This window comes from Pipistrellus kuhlii, unplaced genomic scaffold, assembly GCF_014108245.1.
Source record: "Pipistrellus kuhlii isolate mPipKuh1 unplaced genomic scaffold, mPipKuh1.p scaffold_m20_p_18, whole genome shotgun sequence".
NCBI lineage: Eukaryota > Metazoa > Chordata > Mammalia > Chiroptera > Vespertilionidae > Pipistrellus > Pipistrellus kuhlii.
Window position 1 is genome coordinate 24100754 of NW_023425493.1, and position 19462 is coordinate 24120215.

At 63.0% G+C, this 19462-nt stretch overlaps 1 protein-coding gene across 1 annotated transcript; it reads right to left on the reverse strand.

The window, feature by feature from the left end:
* Positions 1–236: 236 nt before the first annotated feature.
* NTRK1 (neurotrophic receptor tyrosine kinase 1) lies at positions 237–19386 on the reverse strand. Its single transcript, XM_036442595.2, has 17 exons — positions 19156–19386; positions 15749–15823; positions 15422–15493; positions 13911–13979; positions 13107–13246; positions 12702–12844; positions 10012–10144; positions 8268–8594; positions 7874–7891; positions 7642–7697; positions 7281–7383; positions 6673–6819; positions 5806–5936; positions 5555–5727; positions 2761–3001; positions 2237–2395; positions 237–608 (listed from the first exon to the last, which is right to left on the reverse strand). The coding sequence occupies exons 1-17, from the start codon at positions 19365–19367 to the stop codon at positions 423–425; spliced, it is 2385 nt and encodes a 794-aa protein (XP_036298488.1). The 5' UTR covers positions 19368–19386; the 3' UTR covers positions 237–422.
* Positions 19387–19462: the final 76 nt, after the last annotated feature.

The following is a 19462-nucleotide window of genomic DNA, read 5'->3' on the forward strand; positions in this document are numbered from 1 at the left end:
AATCAGGGTCTGACGGGCTTCACCTGAGGCCTCCTCGCCTCCAGGTAAACAAGGCGCCCAGGCCTGGGAGGCAGACCGCAGCCACCAGGTGGGGACACAGCTGCCTGGAGTGGGGGTCGGTGCTGAGAGGGACCAGCGAGGGGGAGGATCCCAGAGAGTCACCCCCTCCCCGAGCCCCATACCCCAGTCCCAGGACAACCTCACCCCAAGAACTGGCAGGAGACGCGGCCGGGTGGTAATAAATATAATTGCTGAGACAGAAGTCTACCTAGAGAACGGGGCACATCCCTCCCTCCCAGACCGCCCCCCCGGGACCCTCCCGCATGCTGAGGGGCGAGAGCCGCTCGGAGATCACGCCGGGGGCTGCCGGGGCAGGGGCCAGTCCTCCGGCTGCTCGGCCCGGCCCCCGCCAGCCCAGCCCGCTAGCCCAGCACGTCCAGGTAGACGGGCGGCGCCTGGGCCAGGGCTTGCAGCCGGGCGTGCACATCCTTGATGCTGTGGCGCTGCTGCGGCTCCCGCTGCCAGCAGCCCTGCATGATGGCGTAGACCTCCGGCGGGCAGGCCCGCGGCCGCTCCAGCTCCCGTCCCTGAGTGATGCACTCAATCGCCTGGGCGCCGGGAGGAGAGAGGAGAGGGCACACTGGGCTGGGGCAGGGGAGGGGGTGCCGAGGCTGCAGCAGGCCCTAAAGATGTCTGGGCCTCTTGGCTACTAAAAATCAAAAAGGATGCCATGAACCCCCAGATTCCTTTCCACTCTGACCCAGCGGGGGGAGGACTGAGGCTGGACAGGCTCTGGGAAGGCGGGCTGGGCTAGGATTGCTCCCCAAAGGGCCGGAATCATGCTCAGAAGACCTGCCAGGCGGGCTGAGGAAGGGGCGGGGCCGGGCGCCGGCCGGCACCATCAGCCCGGAGTTGAGGGCTGAAGGGAGGAAGGCAGGGCCTCCACTGCTCGGCTCCAGAGGCAAAAAGGAAACGATGCAGGGTTGCGGGTGCAGCCCGTGGTGGGCAAACCGCGGCTCTTTGGCCCTGTGAGTGTGGCTCTTCCACAAAATACCACAGCCTGGGCGAGTCTATTTTGAAGAAATGGCATTAGAAGAAGTTTAAGTTTAAAAAATCTGGTTCTCCCCGAAACCAGTTTGGCTCAGTGGATAGAGTGTCGACCTGCGGACTGAAAGGTCCCAGGTTCGGTTCCGGTCAAGGGCATGTACATTGGTTGCGGGCACATCCCCAGTGGGGAGTGTGCAAGAGGCAGGTGGTCGATGATTCTCTCTCATCGATGTTTCTAACTCTCTATCCCTCTTTCTTCCTCTGTAAAAACTCAATAAAATGTTAAAAATAAAATTAAAAATCTGGTTCTCAAAAGAAATGCCAACCGTTGCACTGTTGATGTTTGGCTCTGTGGACTGAGTTTGCCGACCACTGGGACGGGCCTTGAAAAATGGCTGCTTGCGTTGGAAGGCAGAAGGCGAGCCCACTTCCTTCTCTCTTCCGCAGGCACCACCCTGTGGGGACCTAGCTCCTCTGAGGAGGAACTGCAGCAGGGGAGACCAAAGCTGGACTCCAGGAGGGACTGCCCGAGCGGCTGAGGGGTCTCAAAGGAGAAGAGCCGGAGGCGGGGAGCTGGTGGAAGGGGCCTGGAGCCTCTCCCCTCCCTCCTCCCCTCCCACCCCATTAGAGGACGTGGGTTATAGGCGGCACTAATCCCATTCCTTCTCTCAGTGCTTGAGAAAATTAAAATCTATAACCCTCTCCCCCGCCCCTCCGGCCTCCAGGGAGCAGACTGCATTAGGAGAAGAAATGGAAACTGACAGCTGTGAGCCAGGAGGGGGCGGGGCGCGGCCTGGAAGACAGACACCTGGGGCTGCTCGGCGAGGTCAGGGGGGGGGAGGGGGCGCGGGCAGGACTGTCCCTCCTGCGGTCTGACCGGAGCCTTCCTGCTGCAGGGCGGGCCCGTGGTGCCGTGCTCTTCCCACGCCTCTCCCTCCACCCTGTCCTGCCTACGGGGTCTGTAAGATGCAGCGTGGGGCGATGGGGGGAGGGAGGGAAGGACTGGGGGCGCTGAGAGGCCCCAGGAGCCCGTGAGCGGAGGCAAGAACAGGAGCCGGAAGAAGGGAACAAAGCACAGGGAGCGGGGAGGGAGCGCAGTGCGGGCGGGAGGCTGGCCGGGCTGAGGGTGCAGAGGAGACGAGGTCCCAGAGGCCTGGGCGGGGGCCGGCCGGGCGGCCGGAGGGCTGACCTCGCTGTTGGAGAGCTGGTACCAGGGCTGCTTGCCGAAGGTGAAGATCTCCCAGAGCAGCACGCCGAAGCTCCACACGTCGCTCTCGGTGGTGAACTTGCGGTAGAGGATGCTCTCGGGCGGCATCCAGCGGATGGGCAGCATGGTGCGGCCCCCCACCTGGGCGGCGGCGGACGGGGGGTCACCTCCACGGGGTGCCCGGCGCACCCCTCCGACTAGACCCGCCCCCCTCCCGCCCAGGGCCGGGGAAAACAGGGGAGCCTTTCCATCCCTCCAGGTTCCCATCCCGGCTCCTCCAGGGGTCCACCCGCTTTAAGCCGCCCTCCCTGGGGAGTCAGCACCAGCCCCCACCCCCTCCACCGAGAGCCCGGAGCTCAGCTCGGGGTTTTAGCCGGAGAGACTCGGACCCGGTGCCCAGGCCCAGGAGGAGGAGGGCGGCCTGGGGGGCAGGCTCCGGGCGGCCGAGCAGCTGGGAGCGGAGGTTTGGCTGGATGCTGGGGTGGGACGGGACCCAGGGCCCTTACGCGGTAGTAGTCGGTGCTGTAGATGTCCCTGCTCATGCCGAAATCGCCGATCTTCACCACCAGGCCCTGCCCCACCAGGCAGTTGCGCGTGGCCAGGTCCCGGTGCACGAAGTGCAGGCCGGCCAGGTACACCATCCCTGCGGCCACCTGGCTGGCCACAGCCAGCAGCTGCCCCAGGCCCAGGGGGCCCGGGGCCACGTCCTCCCCGCCCGCCAGCAGCTTGGCATCGGGCCCGTGGGACCTGCAGAAGAGCCAGGGAGGGGTGGGCTGGGAGGAGAGGACTCTAGGGGCCGGGGAAGGGGAATCCGGGGAGCTGGGGTGCATGGGGGAGGGGACTCAGGGGGCGGGAAAAGGAGGAAGAACAGGAGAGGCAGCTGTCTGAAGGGAGAGGGGTGCAGGGGCGCCCAGCTCCAGGGCTTCCACCAGTGCCACACTCATGCCTTCCTCCTGCCCCTGCAGGCAGCTGCTGACCTCCCGCCCAGCTCTGCGCCCGGAGCCCTCCAGGATTCCCGTCTCTCTCACCTCTGCCCCCCATACCCAGCCATTCCCGAGGGGTCTCCTTCCCTCCAAAGGTCTCCAGCATCCCGCCTCCTCCCCACAGGGGCCACTCATTCTGTTCCCCAATACTCCTCCTTCTGCACCTTTGCCTGAGCTGATGGCTTTGACAACACCACCCTTTCCTACCGGCCAGCTTCCTCCTTATCTGTTAATTTCTTCGTTTATTCCAGATATTTATTAAATATCTCCGGTGTGCTTTGCACCGGAGCTGCAGTGGAGAGTGGGATGGAGTGTGTGTGTGTGTGGGGGGGGGCACCTGATCAGCCCTCAGGGTAGGAAAGGAGGAAGTCAAGGAAGGCTTCCTGGAGGTAGAGACATCTAAACGGAAACTCCAGCCCTGAGGAACAGAGGCGGGTAAGCCGCGGGGGGATGGAGTGGCTGGAGTGGCTGGGAGGGCAGCCAGGCAGAGGGAACTGCAAGTACAAAGGCCCAGAGACCAGGAGGAGCACATGGCCCCTCCTACGGGGAGTCTTCCAGATGCGTTAGGAGCGTCCCGGTCCCTTCCTCTGGCGCCCCCTGTGCTCCGTCCAACTCAGGGCTGCTTCTCCCCCAGCCTGGGCCCCGACAGCGGCTGCCTCCCTGGGCCCAGCACTGGGCCCACCGTGTCCTGTGAGCAAGGGCTCCTCCCGCTCCGCTCCTCTCCTCTCTTCCTGGGAGCCAGTCCGCCTCCCCCTCCCCCTCCCCCTCAGGTCTGGCCACGCCCCCTCCTGCCCTCCCCTCAGTGGCTCCTCCCACCCACCGGGGCAGCTCCACTCCAGGGCCTCCCCCAGCTGACTGCAGCCCCATTGCATGGGTGACCCCTCTTTCCCGGGGGATTGTTTGGGGACCAAAGCAGGACCGTCCCCTAACAACCACACAAGCTTTCTCATCCGGAGCAACCGGCCCGGGCAGAGGAGAAAGCTACTTGACAAAGAAGGCTCAGCTAGTGAGTCACAGCGGATTCCTGCCCGTCTCTCCCTGCCTCCACCGCCCCTCCCACAGGCTCATCGCACAGACCCGCGACCCTTTACTTCGTCAGAAACGGGCTAAAAGCAGGCTCTGTCTGAGGGCATATCCCCCCCCCCCCCCCCCCCAGTTACTACCTATGTGAGTAACTAAGCCTCTCTAAGCCTCCTCTGTGAAATGGGCGCAATTCTTGAAGTTATTCAAACGATCAGCTCACATTAGTGCACAGATCCAGAGTTGTTCTGGTCGAAGCCAAAGAAATGAATTTTTTGATAACTTTAAGTATAAAGGGCAATGTATGCTTGGCGACCATGGACAATAAATATACATTATGATGCAGGTAGAGGGAATGGCCGTAAAGCACAGCACAGATGCTGGACCGCGGGGAGGGCCTGAGGAATGAAGGCTGCTGCTGTGGTAGCGGTTACCTCGGCTGCCATCTCACAGGTGTGGCCGCGGCGGGCCACACACACATGCACCCCTGCAAGGCTCACCCCCCAAGTTTTAGCACATGACTTCTGCGGGGGCAGCCCCCCGACTCCCCTCCTTTGCATGGACTGTCCTCATAGTCACCCTCTGCCTCCTTAAGGTCAGGGGTCGTGTCTTCCCACTGCTTCTTGGTGTCCCCCTCAGGTCAACAGACAAGCAAGATTGTGCTTGCAGGGAAGGGACAAGGGCTCAGGGCTGGGGGCGGGGCCGGGGCTGCGGCCGGAGGTCAGGGCGAGGGTCGGGGGCCGGCGCTGGGCCGGGGGCTGGGGGCCAGGCCGGGGCCCGGGAGCCGGGGGGCGGGGGCCGGGGAGGGGGCCAGGGGCCAGGGGCCAGGTCCAGACCTGTGCAGGGCCGGGGCCAGGGCCTGGGGAGGGGGCCGAGGGCCGGGGGTCGGGGGCCGAGGTAGGAGCTGGGACCAGGGGTCAGGAAGGGGGCCGGGGACCAGGGCGGGGGGCTGGGGGCCGGAGACCACGGCGGGGGCCGGGGACAGGGGCAGGGGCCGGGGGCCAGGTCCAGGCCGGTGCGGGGCAGGGGCTGGGGCAGGGGCGGGGACCGGGCCGGGGGCCGGGGGCCTAGAAAGGGGGCCGGGGCCTGGGGCGGGGGCCGGGGGCCGGGGCGGGGGGCTGAGGGCGGGAGACGGGGGGGGGGGGGGGGGGGGGGGGGGAGGCCGGGGACCGGGGCAGGGGCCGGGGGCCAGGTCCAGGCCGGGGCGGGGCGGGGCTGGGGCGGGGGCGGGGCCCGGGCCGGGGGCCTGGGGCGGGGGCGGGGACCGGGGCAGGGCCAGGCCGGCGGCCGGGCCTACCGGAGGAAGCGGTTGAGGTCGCCGTGCCGCATGTACTCGAAGACCATGAGCAGCGGGCGGCCCTCGGTGCAGACGCCGAAGAAGCGCACGATGTGCTGGTGCTGCAGCATGGTGAGCAGCTCGGCCTCGCGCTGGAAGTCCTGGCGCGCGCTCTCGGACACCTCCTTCAGCACCTGGGGGGGTACGGGGGCAGGGCTCACGGGGGGACTCCCCCGGCCTGAGCTCCCGTCCCGGCAGTGCCCAGGCCTCACCTTCACGGCCACGGGCGTCTTGTCCTGCTCCGGCAGCAGGTTGTGGCAATCCGCAAGGAAGACCTTCCCGAAGGCGCCCTCGCCCAGCTCCCACTTGAGCACGATGTCCCGGCGCTTGATGTGACAGACACCTGGGGGGCGGCTCACGGGGTCAGATGGAAGCCCAGGCGTGGGGAGGACGGGGAGGGGCCAGGACGGGGGTGCACTGCACACGGGCACCCACCCAGGGGGCCGTCACCCCTTCACCAAGCCCCATGCTGTGGTGCGACAGGGGTGGTGGTGGTGTAGACGGGGGTGGTGGTGTAGACGGGGGTGGTGGTGGTGTAGACGGGGTGGTGGTGGTATAGACGGGGGTGGTGGTGGTGTAGACGGGGTGGTGATGGTGTAGACGGGGTGGTGGTGGTGTAGACGGGGTGGTGATGGCGTAGACGGGGTAGTGATGGTATAGATGGGGGTGGTGATGGTGTAGACGGGGGTGGTGATGGTATAGATGGGGGTGGTGGTGGTGTAGACGGGGGTGGTGGTGGTGTAGACGGGGGTGGTGGTGGTATAGACGGGGGTGGTGGTGGTGTAGATGGGGTGGTGATGGTGTAGATGGGGTGGTGGTGGTGTAGACGGGGGTGGTGGTGTAGATGGGGGTGGTGGTGGTGTAGATGGGGGTGGTGATGGTATAGACGGGGGGGGTGGTGGTGTAGATGGGGGTGGTGATGGAGGAGACGGGGGTGGTGATGGAGGAGACGGGGGTGGTGGTGGAAGGGATGGCTTGTTCAGGTCTGGGTAGGAAAGGTGATGACACAGGGGCTTCTGGACATGGGCATGCGCTAAACTTGCCCCGCCCTTGCCCGCCCGGGCCCAGCATGCCCTCACAGGCGTCGCTGAAGTACTGCGGGTTCTCGAGGATGTGGCCCTGCAGCCCGGAGCCTTTGCCCTCAGTGGGGGACAAGGAGCTGCCCCCCAATGTCATGAAGTGCAGGGACATGGCCAGTCCGTCCTCGGGAGCCAGCACTGCGGGGCCTGGAGGGAGACGGCCACAGGCCACAGAGTCAGGCGGCCCCTCCTTGTCACTCGCAGGGGGAGGAGCCGGAGAGCGGGACAGCCAGCAGGGAGAAGGAGAGCCATGATGGCCTCTCTCTGCCTGGCTCCTGTCCAACCCCAGGCCCCGGGGGCCCCCAAAGAACTCTCCCCCTGCCCCCGCCCCCCAGCTCAGACCTCCCAGACCCACTTAGCGTTTGACTACCATCCAGCCACCAATTAGCATCTGCTGCTTCTGGAACTACCAGCACCAGCCCGGCACACCCACAGGCACCGCCCACCGCCGGGCCCTCATACCCCCCAACACAGCCCCTGCACAGCCCCTGCACGCCGTGCACCGCCGCCCCCGCCCCCCCCACCCGCAGAGACTGAGTCAGGAAGCGCTGGCAGGAAACAGAGCCAGTGGGACAGACGGACAGCCCTTCGGCAGCCCCTCCACTCACGGTTGATCCCGAACTTGTTCCTCTGTCCACATTTGTTGAGCACGAGGAACAGCGCAGAGACGAAGAGGCAGGCGAAGACCGCCAGGCCCACGGCCACGGAGACCTGGGGTGAGGCGGTGAGATCCAGGGCTTCTCTCCACCTCGAAGAACCCCCCCCCCCCCCCCCCCAGCCAACTGTGTCTCCCTCCTGCACACTCACAGGCACCGCCTCCCCCGGGGCCCAGGCTGTGGCTGTGAGGGTGGGTGGCCGAGTGCAGGCCGGACTCTGGTGCTCCCGTTCTCTGATCGGAAGGGACTGCCGCTGAGCCCCTAGCCCCGCCCCCAAACCCCAAGTGGACAAGCTCCCGCGTCCCATGCTCACCCTGAACGGCACTTCGTCCTTCTTCTCCACCGGGTCCCCCACCGTGCTGTTGGTGTCTGCGGGACAGAGCGGGAAGGTGGGCCGGGCACAGGCTGTGTCCTCCTCCCCCACCCCACCCCACCCCACCCCACCCCGGCCCCTGCTGACCCCCTGGGGATCAGGTTAACTGTACCCTCCGCCCAAGCTTGGCTCCAGGGACCAGACAGACCCGCCTCCAGCCTGGGTTACTCACCCACTGGCGAGAAGGACACTGCAGCGGGAGGGAGGAGAGAGAGCAGTCAGGTGGGGGCAGGGCAGCGAGTCCCCTTCCCCCTTGGGGCTTGATGGGAGGGACCCCCGGGGAGTGGCTTGTGGGATCAGACCCCAGGCCTTCTCGGGCTGCGGGTGGGATGGGGGTGGCTCTCTCAGCCCACCCGTGGGAATGGGGCAGTCCAGGGCCTCAGGGCTCCTGGGGCAGGGAGGAGGCAGGGGCATGGAGGCCGCACAAAGCTGGAGAACAGAACCCCACTCTTTTCCATCGGGATGGGGCTCTCTGACTTCTAGGGTCAGGATCACAGCAGACACCACCAGGCTGCGGACCCAGGGGGAGCCCGGGGAGGGGGCAGGGTTCAGGGTGGCCCTCGCACCAGGGATGGGGTCCTCAGGGTTGAACTCGAAAGGGTTGTCCATGAAGGTGGCCATGATGGAGTCCGAGGCCTGGCCCAGGGGGTTGGTGGCCAGCAACGTGTATTTGCCGTTGTTGACGTGGGTGGGCTGGTTGAGGCGCAGGCACCCGTGCCTCACGGTCTCGTTGGCGGCCGGCTCCAGGAACTCGGTGAAGATGAAGCTGGTCTCGTTGAGCACAGAGCTGTTGAAGAGCCAGCGGAGAGAGGGGGCCGGCTGCCCGTCCACCGAGAAGGGGATGCACCAGTGATGCATCTCCACCGCCTTCTGCAGCTGCACGCTGGCCGGGACTGCGGGCCAGAGACAGGGCCGGTGAGAGGTCCGGGGGCACAGCTGGAGGGGACCCAGCATGGCCTGACGTGAGCAGGGGCTGGTGGGGGTGGGAGGGCGTTGACAGCGAATCTTAAACAAATCAGGTAGCAAGTGTATGACATTGGGAGGCCAAGTGGTGGGCCTAACGTAAATGAGCAATAGCTCTAGAGAGGATGGGATCCCGGCTTATGGAAATTAAACATGGCATCTTTTGGATAAGTGTAATCAAGTTTAAGAAGATAGGAGAGGGCCTAAGCATCAAACAAACAAAAAAATAAAACAAATACAAGTTTTAAAATGTTTCGAAAGAAGACATGGTTTTGAAATAACCCAACCTGAAAGAGGCAAAAAGCACCTCAATCAGAGGAAAATATCTATACCCATTTACCTATGTGCATACAGAACTCACACTGGAATTCCAGCCAGCACTCATGCAATGGAATATTATTCTGCAATGAACTGAATGGTCTAAAACTTCTCCCATGGACGTGGATGAATCTTACACGTATAAGGTGAGCAAAAGGAACCAGACAAAAAATAATACTTGAAGTATAGAATGTGCAAGAACAGGCAAAACTACGCCATAGTGATAGGGAAGCATATTTGCATAAAATTCCTTTTAAAAGCGAGGAGATGATTATCGCAAAAGTCAGGATGGAGCGGAGGGGAAGGGAGTGTCCCTGAGGTGCTGATAAGAATAATCATTGCTGCCCTGACCAGTTGGCTCAGTGGATAGAGCCTTGGCCTGAGGAATGAAGGGTCCCGGGTTCGATTCTGGTCCAGGGCATGTACCTTGGTTGCGGGCACATCCCCAATAGGGGTGTGCAGGAGGCAGCTGAGGGATGTTTCTCTCTCATCAGTGTCTCTAGCTCTCTGTAAAAAAATCAATAAAGTATATATTTTAAAAAAAGAATAATTATTGCTTAAAGGGTAGAGGTTTTATGTGGAAATCTGTGTATGTTACATTTCAGATGAAAAGAAAAGTTCCATAAAGTAGAAGATATAGAATAACTTTTTGGCAGGCCTAGCGGAATTAGGCAGTGAGCCTAGAGAGGAACTGGGAAGGGCAATCGCTTCTCTAGAAACGAGTTCGTAGAGTCAGACTCCTGCGGAGGGTCAGGCATGATGAACTGCAGTGGGGCGGGGAGAACAGCTGATGACCGCAGGTAGCGAGGCTCGGGCACGGGGCCAAAAAGAAATCCCTCTCCCTCCCTCTGGCCTTGATGGGCCCCCCGGCTCTCCCCCACAGGATCAGGTTTTCATGGGAACCTGGAAACAGCTGGGAAGGAGCAGCTGTGGAGACACATCTCACCCCTTTCCCCAGCCCCTCCTGCCCTCTGTCTTCTTTCCGGGGGAGGAGGTGAGGGTGGGTACGAGGCGGCCCCCGGGACTCACAGGAGACGTTGACCTGGACAGAGACTTCGGCCCGGCCCACCTCGTTCTCCGCCCAGCACGTCACATTCTTCCTGTTGAGGTCACTGGTGACGCTGGCCAGGGTCAGCCCCAGCGATGTCCCATTCCCAGATTGCTGTGTCAGGAAAAAGACGGGGAAATCAGGAAGAGCATCCGTTGGCTTCTGGCTGGAGGGTGGGGGCTAGAGCTGATGTCTTCAGGGACCCCCTCTGGCTCCAGATGGAAAGAGAGAGGGGTCCGGCAGGGCGGGGGAGGGGAGAGGGATGGGAGAGAATCGGGCAGAGAACGGGCCTCCTCCTGTAGAGTTTGTGCAGACGCTCTCCTAGATTATTTATTTTAAAATGATCTGGAAAATGTAGGACATAACCAATAACCTCAAAGTAGACACAAAATACCCCGAACCAACATCACCCTCTGGACCGCTAAAGAGATGTCACAAATCCCGAGTATCAAACACACACCTCTCGCTGGAGAACAAACCAGGACCTCGCCCCCATTCTCCAGGCCACCCCCACCCACCTGGTCTCAGCCCGGGGGAGGTCGGGGACAAGGGAGGCACTGGGCGCAGGGCACCAGTTAGAAGCAACAGCAGCGGCATGCCCTCCTCTGGCAGATGAAGACACAGTGAAGTCAGAGAGGCAAAGGGACTTCATTCTGCATCAGCAGCAAAAGGTGGAATCAGCAGCTCAGGAGTTGAGCATCGACCTCTGAACCAGGAGGTCAGGGCATGACTTCTGGCCAGGGCACATGCCCAGGTTGCAGGCTCAATCCCCATGATTCTCTCTCTTTGTTGATGTTTCTATCTCTATGCCCCTCTCCCTTCCTCTCTGAAATCAATAATATATATTTTATATATATATATAAAATTGATTTTTTACAGAGAGGAAGAGAGCTAGAGAGCTAGAAACATCAATGAGAGAAATACATCGACCAGCCGCTCCCTGCACACCCCACACTGGGGATGTGCCCACAACCAATGTACATGCCCTTGACCAGAATCAAACCTGGGACCTTTTGGTCCACAGGCCGATGCTCTATCCACTGAGCCAAACCGGTTTCGGCGATAAAAATATAATTTAAAAAGTAGACAGATAGATAGATAGATAGATGAATGAAAAGGTTGAACCAGGTTCCGGTTCTCTTCCTCAGAAAGCACAAACATGTGGAAGTGATGTGATCTTGTCTTGCTGAGCCATGGTTTCCTTGCTTTGTAAGACGCTGAGGTAGACAAAATGATCTTTTGACGATTTAGAGAGCCATTTTCAACGAATGATGATGAAAATAAGTGCGGCCGTGGGCAAATCTCACTTGTCTGGAAATCCCTTAGTGTGGAATCCCTTGCGTGAAGCCAGAGGAGGTGAAGCTTCCCTTGGCTACGGGAGGTCAAAGGCGCCGGAAACTGCCGGCCTCGTGTACGAGCTCCGTGGCCGGCCCGGCGGGGAGAAGCCCTGCCCGGGGTCGCCTCTGCCGCCCGTCTCCTCCAAACCGCCCACCATCTCCCCTCTGCCAGCCTTCTTTCTCTAACGGTGACGTCCTCCCTCCCCTCCATTTAGCCCAGTTACGGGGGGACTTTGCTACGGGAAGGTTCTAGAAAACATAACTGACAGCAAACATGTGAATCTCCCAACGAGACAGACAATAACCTGGAATTGTTCAGAGCATGACTGATCTCCACGGACCGTCCTGGCCCACCCCTCGCCTCTGCCTGTCCCCTCCCGTCACTCCGGGGGCTTGCTCTCTGGGCGGGAGAACCAGGGGCTAGTGGCCCCTCCCCCATGTCTGGAAGCTCAGGGCTCCAGGGCCTCCGGCCACCCTGGAGTGGACCCCTCTCCCAAAGTGAGGGCCTCCACGCTGAACACCCCTGGGTCGCACTGGCCCGTCTGGGCCCTGTGTGTCTCCCCAGGTGGGGACAGCTTTCTGGGTGGCACAGCCCACTGCTGGCCCCTCCTGACCTTGTCCACACGCCCCCTGAGTCAGCTGTGCCCGTCGCCAGCCTGAGGACACGGGGCCAGCCTGGGAAGGTGCCCAAAGACACATCTGAACAACGGAGATAAGAGCCAGAGAGTGGCCGGAGGCGGGCAGGACATAAGAAGGCCATCATGTCCACCTCCTCTATTTACAGATAAGAAAACGGAGCGCAGGCAGATTGAGAGATGTTTCCGAAACTCGCTCTAAGAATTAGTGAGTGAGCGAGCCGGAACCAGACCTAAGCCTCCTTTGTTCTATGCTCATCACACACCCAAGAGAACCTGCTTCCAGAATCTCCAGGAAGAGGCCGGGAGTCCCCCAGTGCTAGCCTGGCCTCGGCTCTGGACCACAGACACTGCGCCCCTCGATGGCCCGGTTTCCTCCTCCAGAAAGGAGGGGCTGGTGTGGAAGGAATGGTCTGCAGGGTCCCCCTCAGCTCCAAAGGCGAGGGCTCCGCGGCCCTCTGACTTGCAGCCAGAACCATGTTCCCGTAGAGGTGGCTCCAGCACAGCCCGGGGTCCCCACGGGGCCAGGGCCCTTCCTGGGGCCGCCCACAGCACGAGCCTGAGCGCCGTGGAGCTAGACCATCTCTGTCCATCGGCTGCCCTCTCGGTGCTTCTTCTCCGTGGCCTCTTTCTGCCTGTGCCCCCTGTGCTCTGCCCAGGACTCCGGGGAGCGGGGAGGGACAGGGAGGGGCCGCTCACCACCACCGTGGCCACCTCCTCCAGCTCCGTGACGATCCAGCCGGTCTCCGTCACGTTCTGCCCCTCCACCTGGCACTGCAGCACCACGTCGTCGCCCACATCCACCGAGGCATTGGGCGCCTGGACCCTCAGCATGGGCACGCCTGGTCACCCAGGATGCCCCAGGGGTGTTAGAGAAGGCGGTGGCCTCAGAACCGGCCCCAAAGCCCGGCTCCTTTCCCCAACCTCCTCGGGGACCCCGCGCCCGCCACGGCAATGCTCCTCAACCTTCTGCTTCCCCAGCTCTCGCCGATGCCCATCTCCCAGGCGCCCTTCCGCGCTGTCCCCCACCCCCCAGCTCCACCCTGTGTCCTCTTCCCAAGCGCGTGGCTTTGTCCCGGCCCCCGAGCCGCCGCCGGCACCTACCGCAGCTGGTGTTGGACATGAGGGCAGAGGGCTCCGGCCCGAGACACTGCAGCTCCTGGAGGCCGCCCAGCCCCTCCTCCTCCCAGCGCTGCAGCCAGCGCAGGGCACAGGAGCAGCGCAGAGGGTTCCCAGACAGGGCTCTGGGGGTGCGGGGGATACCGAGAGTCAGGGGGGGCCTGAGAGCCACCTGGCTGGAGCCCACAGTAAGAGGCAGTGCAGTTAGCAGCGTGGACTGTCTAGAGGGGAAGGCGTGTGGACAGAGCAGTCCCTCTCACCCACCAGTAACAAGACATGGAAAGGAACAGGACGCAGAGAGCCAGACAGGTGCCCATGGCCCGTGGCGTTCCCTGACCCCCGGCTCCCCCGGGGGCGGGGGGGGGGCGACAAGGAGGGAAGGACACTGCCTCCTGGGGAGGCCCAGAGGCCTAGGTGCACCCAGCACAGGAGGCCCTCTGCTGTGCCACCCACACCATCGCACAGGCAGCTGGCAGCCCCCGCCTGCTGGGCACACACACAAGCCGTTGTCCAGGCCAGAACCTCACCCCACCCCCCAGCCACCCCCAAGGCAGTAAGCCCCTCCCGGGGCAGGCCTGCAGCCTGTTTTATGGGAGGTTCACAGGCATGCAGAGTCCCCAGGCTCAGCGCACAGACAGACAGGGAGTCCCCAGAGCCCCTCAGACACAGTGACAGTATCACACACACACACACACACACACACACACACACACGCACACGCACACGCACGCACACGCACACACACGCACACACACGCGCTGCTCTTGCCCCTGGAAGCCCCACACTCACAGTTCCTGTAAGGAGAGGCCCTGGACGGTTTTCCAGGAGAGAGAGTCCAGAGCATTGAAGGAGAGATTCCTGTGGGAGTTGAGACAGAAAGACAGACCCTGGTGAGCAATGACCTCCCTCCGACCCAGCTGAGCGAGGGAGGGGCGGGGCCGGGAGCCCAGCCCAGCAGGGAGGCCTTGGGGGTGGGGTGGGGGGACAGGTTAGGCTCTGGAGTACCCTTCGTCTTCCTGGAACAAGAGCTCACCCCACTTAACCCCCTCCCCAGACTCCGGGGGGAGGGGGATCCAGAGAACAGCTGCTCCTGCCTCCCCACCCTTGGCCCCAGCTGGCAGAGTGCTGAGGCCCCAGCTGGGGAGGGGCTCCATCTGTGCTCTCTCCCCCAGAGCCCAGGACGAAGGGGATGGGGGGGCGGGGGGCCTGGGCTCCCACACTCTCACGCCCCCTACCGGATGACAAGGGTTTCAGAGTGCTTCCTCAGTCCCCCCCACATTCCTCCTCAGGGACTTACAGAAACACTGAGAGGGCTCCCAGGCCCCCAGACTCCCAGGCCCCCAGCCCCTTGCTGTAGAGACGGAGAAGGTGAGCTGGGGGCCAGCTCCAGCCACACAGGAAGCTGGGTTAGGAGCTCCCGGCACCAGCCAGCACCCATGAGAACGCTCCTGCCCCTCCTGGGACCTTCTGCCTCGGGGGCCCGCCCTGAGCTCTCCGTGCCTGGCTGGCCTGCAGTCTGGGGGCCGGGTTAGAGGGGCACTGCCACACGGGGGTCAGGAAGTCTCCCCACTCTGGCAGCACAGAGCTGAGGGTGCGTCTGTCCTCCTCTTACAGCGGTGTGACCTCAGCCCAGAACGTTAACCCCTGAGCCTCAGAACCTCTTTTTAAAGTGGGGGTGACACTCTGTCCAGATGCAGAGTCACTGATTTACGTGTTGGAGGCACACACTGTCAACTGAGGCCCCGGGACGTAGTCAGCATCGCCTTATGTTTGTTGTTACTGTTGTGAAATCGCTGGACACAGCACAGAGCTTAGAGGACCTGGCACAGCCGTGTGGTTGGCAGGTCCCACCACCCTGCCCTCTCTCTGTCGGCCCATGAGGGGGAAGCTGCTGGCCTCGTGCCCTCGGGGAGGGCAGTCAGGGACACCAAGGGTCTCTCCTTCAGCATCTCTCCGCCCGCCCTTCCCTGCCCTGCTCTGAGCCGGGACCCCAGGCGTGGGGATGGAGTCCCAGCCACACCCCAGGTCCTGCTCCTGCCCCGTGCTCCCCAGTTCACGGGGATCTGAACTCTGCGAAGGCCCCTCGGAGGCTGCTCCTGTGGCAGGAAGCACGGAGGTGAGATGCCAGAAGGGCCTCTGGCTCAGGGGGGAGTGAGAGCACTGCCATCCCTGCAGTGGAGGAGAAGCCCAGGCCGGAGCCTGCCTCTGCCGGTCCCTGGGGAGGGTCCCTGGGGAGGGCCCAGCCCATTAGCTGCCACGTCTGGTGGCCTCCCACCCGCTGTGCCAGCCCGGGCACTCACAGGCGTCTGAGCCGAGGGGTGAAGTGGAAGGCGTCCGGCTCCACACGGCGGAGACCGCTGTTCACGATGGTGCTGGGAAGGGCAGAGGGTCAGCTCCGGTCCTGGCATCTCTGCCCACGCCAGCCCCAGCCCCCAGCCCCGTGCCGAGCCGGGCCCCTCGCTTCCCCTCACAGCGTCCTCAGCGGCCGGGACCCCGTGCTCTCCGACCGCCTCCAGCCCCTCAGGCCGCCGCCTCTCGGGTCCTCCCAGGCCCCTGGGACCCTGGCGCCCTCGCCCTCCGGCCCCACAGGCTGTGCACTGAGCCCTGACCGCAGCCCCGCTCCTCACAGGTTCCTCAGCTCCCCCAGGCCCCGCAGGTGGTTGAGCTCCAGGCGCTGCAGATGCGGCTCATCCTCGATGTAGCTGTGGGGAGAGGGGCGGGGAGTCACAGGCGGCCAGACCCACCCTCAGCCCCCACACCCACCCACCGCCTCTCTCACAACCACACACACACCCGTGTGCAAGCACGAACACTCATACGCACAGGCCCATTTACACACACACAGGCACCGGCACGCACCCACACCTGCATACACATATGCACAGGCACACACCTCCTCACAAAAGTCACACATGAACAGTATGCATGCATCCTCACACCACCACACATGCACACCCTCATTTCTCATGTACATGTGCATGTGCAGACATGGACACATACACACAGAGGCATACATATATGCACCTCGTCACACACAGGCACGCCTGAACCCACAGATGTGCACATGGATATGCTCATACCCTCACACATGGACACAGAGATACATGTCTCTCTCACGCACACGTACATGTGTGTGAGAATGTATGTGCGTCCTCACACTCATAAGCACACACAAGTCCATTCTCAGCGTAGCGTGGCATCCTGCTATTTCACACGGGGCCTCTCCTGCCCATGCCCACCATGGGGCCAGGCGGAAACACTGGCCTCCATAAGGGGCCCAGGCTCACCGAGCATAGAGGATGCCTCATGGGCAGCAGACAGGTGTGCCCAAACACACCCGCTCACCCACACCCCCTCACACACACACACACACCACCCTCCCCCCTCGAAGTCCCTGGCCCTTCTCCACACTCAAGCAAAGATCCCTACTCCCTCCTGCCACCTCCCAGCGGAGCGAGCAGAGGCACGGAGACTGTCTGACGGAGACATCTTGAACCCCTCCCTGCCCCAGGAGGGACCTAGGAAGGAGGATCGGACAGTGAGAGGGTGGGTCAGAATCAGTGGTGAAGGGGCTTACACAGTCAGCGGCGGGGGGGGGGGGGGGGCGGGCAGAAAAGCAAACAGAGAAAGAGTGAAAAAAAGACACTGAGAAAGAGAAACTGATAGGAAGAGACAGGAGAGAGAGAGAGGGAGGGAGGGAGGGAGGGAGGGAGAGAGGGAGGGAGGGAGAGAGGGAGAGAGGGAGAGGGCGAGAGGGAGGGAGAGAGAGGGAGGGAGAGAGAGAGAGAGAGAGAGAGAGAGAGAGAGAAGGTGAGAGAGAGAGAGAGAGAGAGAGAGAAGGTGAGAGAGAGAGAGAGAGAAGGGAGACAGAGAGTCAGACAGATAAAGACAGAGCCAGAGAAAGCTCGATAGGGATATGAGAAAGGAAGGAAGAAGAGCAGGCATGCCAGGTGGGGGATAGCTGGTGCCCTGGGCACTGCCCAGCCTCTGCATTGACATGCCAGGGAGTTCCTGGGAACTCGGCTGGGCAGGGTGGTGAACCCCCACCCACACACACGCAGGGAGCCCCTGACTCACTGCCTGTCTCAGAAGTCTCCCCCTCTACCCTCTGACTTCCCCTAAGTTGTGGGAACCAGGGTAAGCCCGAGTGACTCTGTCTACCTCTCCCCTTCCCAGCCCTGGTCCCAGCAGACAGCCCCCTGAGGCTGCGGGAACACACTCCAGCGACTGAGGGAGCGTGGTCCCTGCTCAGAGCGCTGGGAGCTGTGTGGGCCCAGGGAGGGGTGAGAACGCAGCGTGCTCAACGCTGCCTCATTCGCTTGGGTTCATAATCAATCTGTCTATTCAAGTCCATTATCTCCTCGTTAGCTCTGCCAGTGATGGAGGAGGAGGGGACCCTGCAGGCGGAGGCAGGGGGTCCGGCTGCCGCCCCACCCAGAGATGAGAAATCTCGGCTCACCAGCCTGCAGGCCTCCTACGCCCTAGCCCCAGTCTGTCCAGGCCCCTCGCTCTCAGGCTGGACCCACTGGGGGCTCAGGAGGGAACGGAGAAATGAGAGCTCCGATGGGAAACACTCCGGAGCCTGGCTCCTGGTTGGAAGGCCCCGGGTGATGAATGGGTGGCAGCCTGGGTCTCATGTCCCCTCCCATGACGCCGAGACCGAGGCCCAGACCAAGACAAGGCCATCTCTTCTCCTCCCGGTCTCCCGGGGGCCATGAGAGAGATGGAGCACCTTCCCGTTAATCACAGGAGACGGAGTAACTCCGTGCCAACGACCTCAGGCTGCTCAAGTAACTTCCAGGCAGGGATGGCCCCTGGCTCAGACACCTCCCAGGCCTGTCCGGCCAGGCCCCCGGCCACCCGCTCAGCCGCAGGCCACAGGCGGCTTTCCTAGCAGGTCCTCCTCTCTCCTACGCGCCTTGCCGGCCCCGCCGGCCACACAGAATACTCAAGTATTTTCCAGCCATCACCGTGTGGTGCTGGAGTACCTCTACGCCAATTACTACAGAACACTCCCGTAGGTTTCGCCAGCTGCTAAAATACTTGAGTATTTTTTTAAAAATATATATTTTATTGATTGCAGAGAGGAAGGGAGAGGGAGAGAGAGAGAGACAGAAACATCAATGATGAGAGAATCGTGGACGTGCCTCCTGCACGCCCCACAATGGAGGCTGAGCCCGCATCCCAGGCCTGTGCCATGACCTGGAGTGGAACCGCAACCTCCTTCTTAGGTGGACGCTCAACCCCTGAGCCCTGGGGCGAGGATGCTTGAGTATTTTGTGACCATTGCTGCAGAAGGCCGGAGATCCCTCCCAGGGCTGGTCCCTGAGGAAGGGGAGTCTCTCAGCAAGGGCCCCGACTTCCTGTCCCAAGTAGGGAGACCAGGGTGGACAGGGAGAGGGGTGTGGGGGGAGAGAAGCCAGGAAAGGGGTGGGGGGGCCCCTCATTTCCTACATCCAAACCGAGGAACCACGGGGACATGTGGAGAAGAAAGCTCAACCCCCCCCAGCTCTGGCTCCTCACCACCTCCCAGTTCAACCCCCAGTTCCAGAGGGAAGGGGTGCGGGCTGCGGGTCCTGACCAGGGAAGGGTGGGGGACAGCTCCCTCCTGGGGAGAGGATAAGGCAGTAAGAGTGCCCAAAAAGCTGGGCTCTCTCAGACCTGGTCCGCGGAGATTCCCCCTAGTTCCCCCAAAGCCAGCGCCCAGCTGCCCTGAGCACTAAAGTCCAGGCGGTAACTGTGGTTCCCGACAGCGCGGCAGCGGCGGCGGCGCAGGAGGACCAGGGCACGGGAGGAGGACCGGGGTGCGGGAGGAGGACCGGAGTGCGGGAGGAGGACCGGGGTGCGGGAGGTGGATGGGGCGCGCGAGGAGGACCGAGGTGCTGGAGGAGGTCCGAGGCGCGGGAGGAGAATCCGGGTGCAGCCTCCTGCCGCATGCACCTGCCCGCCCGCCGTCCTGATCGCCGCGAGTCCGCACCCTCGGGGCTCAGCTCTGCTCGCTGGTCCCGTGCCCTCCCGCCCGCCCCGCACTCACAGCTCGGCCAGCCTCTCGGGGTCCCGCAGGCGGCGGAGGCTGTCCAGGGCCCCCGCCCCGCTGCAACGCAGCACCGAAGGGCTGAGGCGGCAGCAGACTTCGGGGCAGGGAGCAGCGCCCGCGGATGCCAGCAGCAGCCAGACCAGCAGGCGGCCCGGGCCCATGGCTGGGCAGTGCCCGCGGAGCTGCCCGCGCCGTCCGCCTCGCAGCATCCGGCGGCGCCCGCCTCGCCCGCCTCGCCCGCCTCGCCCGCCTCGCCCGCCTCGGGGCCGCCGCCGTCAGTGCCGCCGTCAGTGCGCTCCTCTGA

Bases quoted from the DNA above. Each gene is read 5' to 3' on its own strand.
- NTRK1 (XM_036442595.2), bottom strand. From the start codon at position 19,367: ATGCTGCGAGGCGGACGGCGCGGGCAGCTCCGCGGGCACTGCCCAGCC. The intron at 15,494-15,748 runs GTGAGGAGCGGG...TGCCCTTCCCAG, and splicing joins CTGGGGGAGCTGAGGAACCT to CACCATCGTGAACAGCGGTC. The intron at 2,396-2,760 runs GTAAGGGCCCTG...GCCGCCGCCCAG, and splicing joins ACAGCACCGACTACTACCGC to GTGGGGGGCCGCACCATGCT.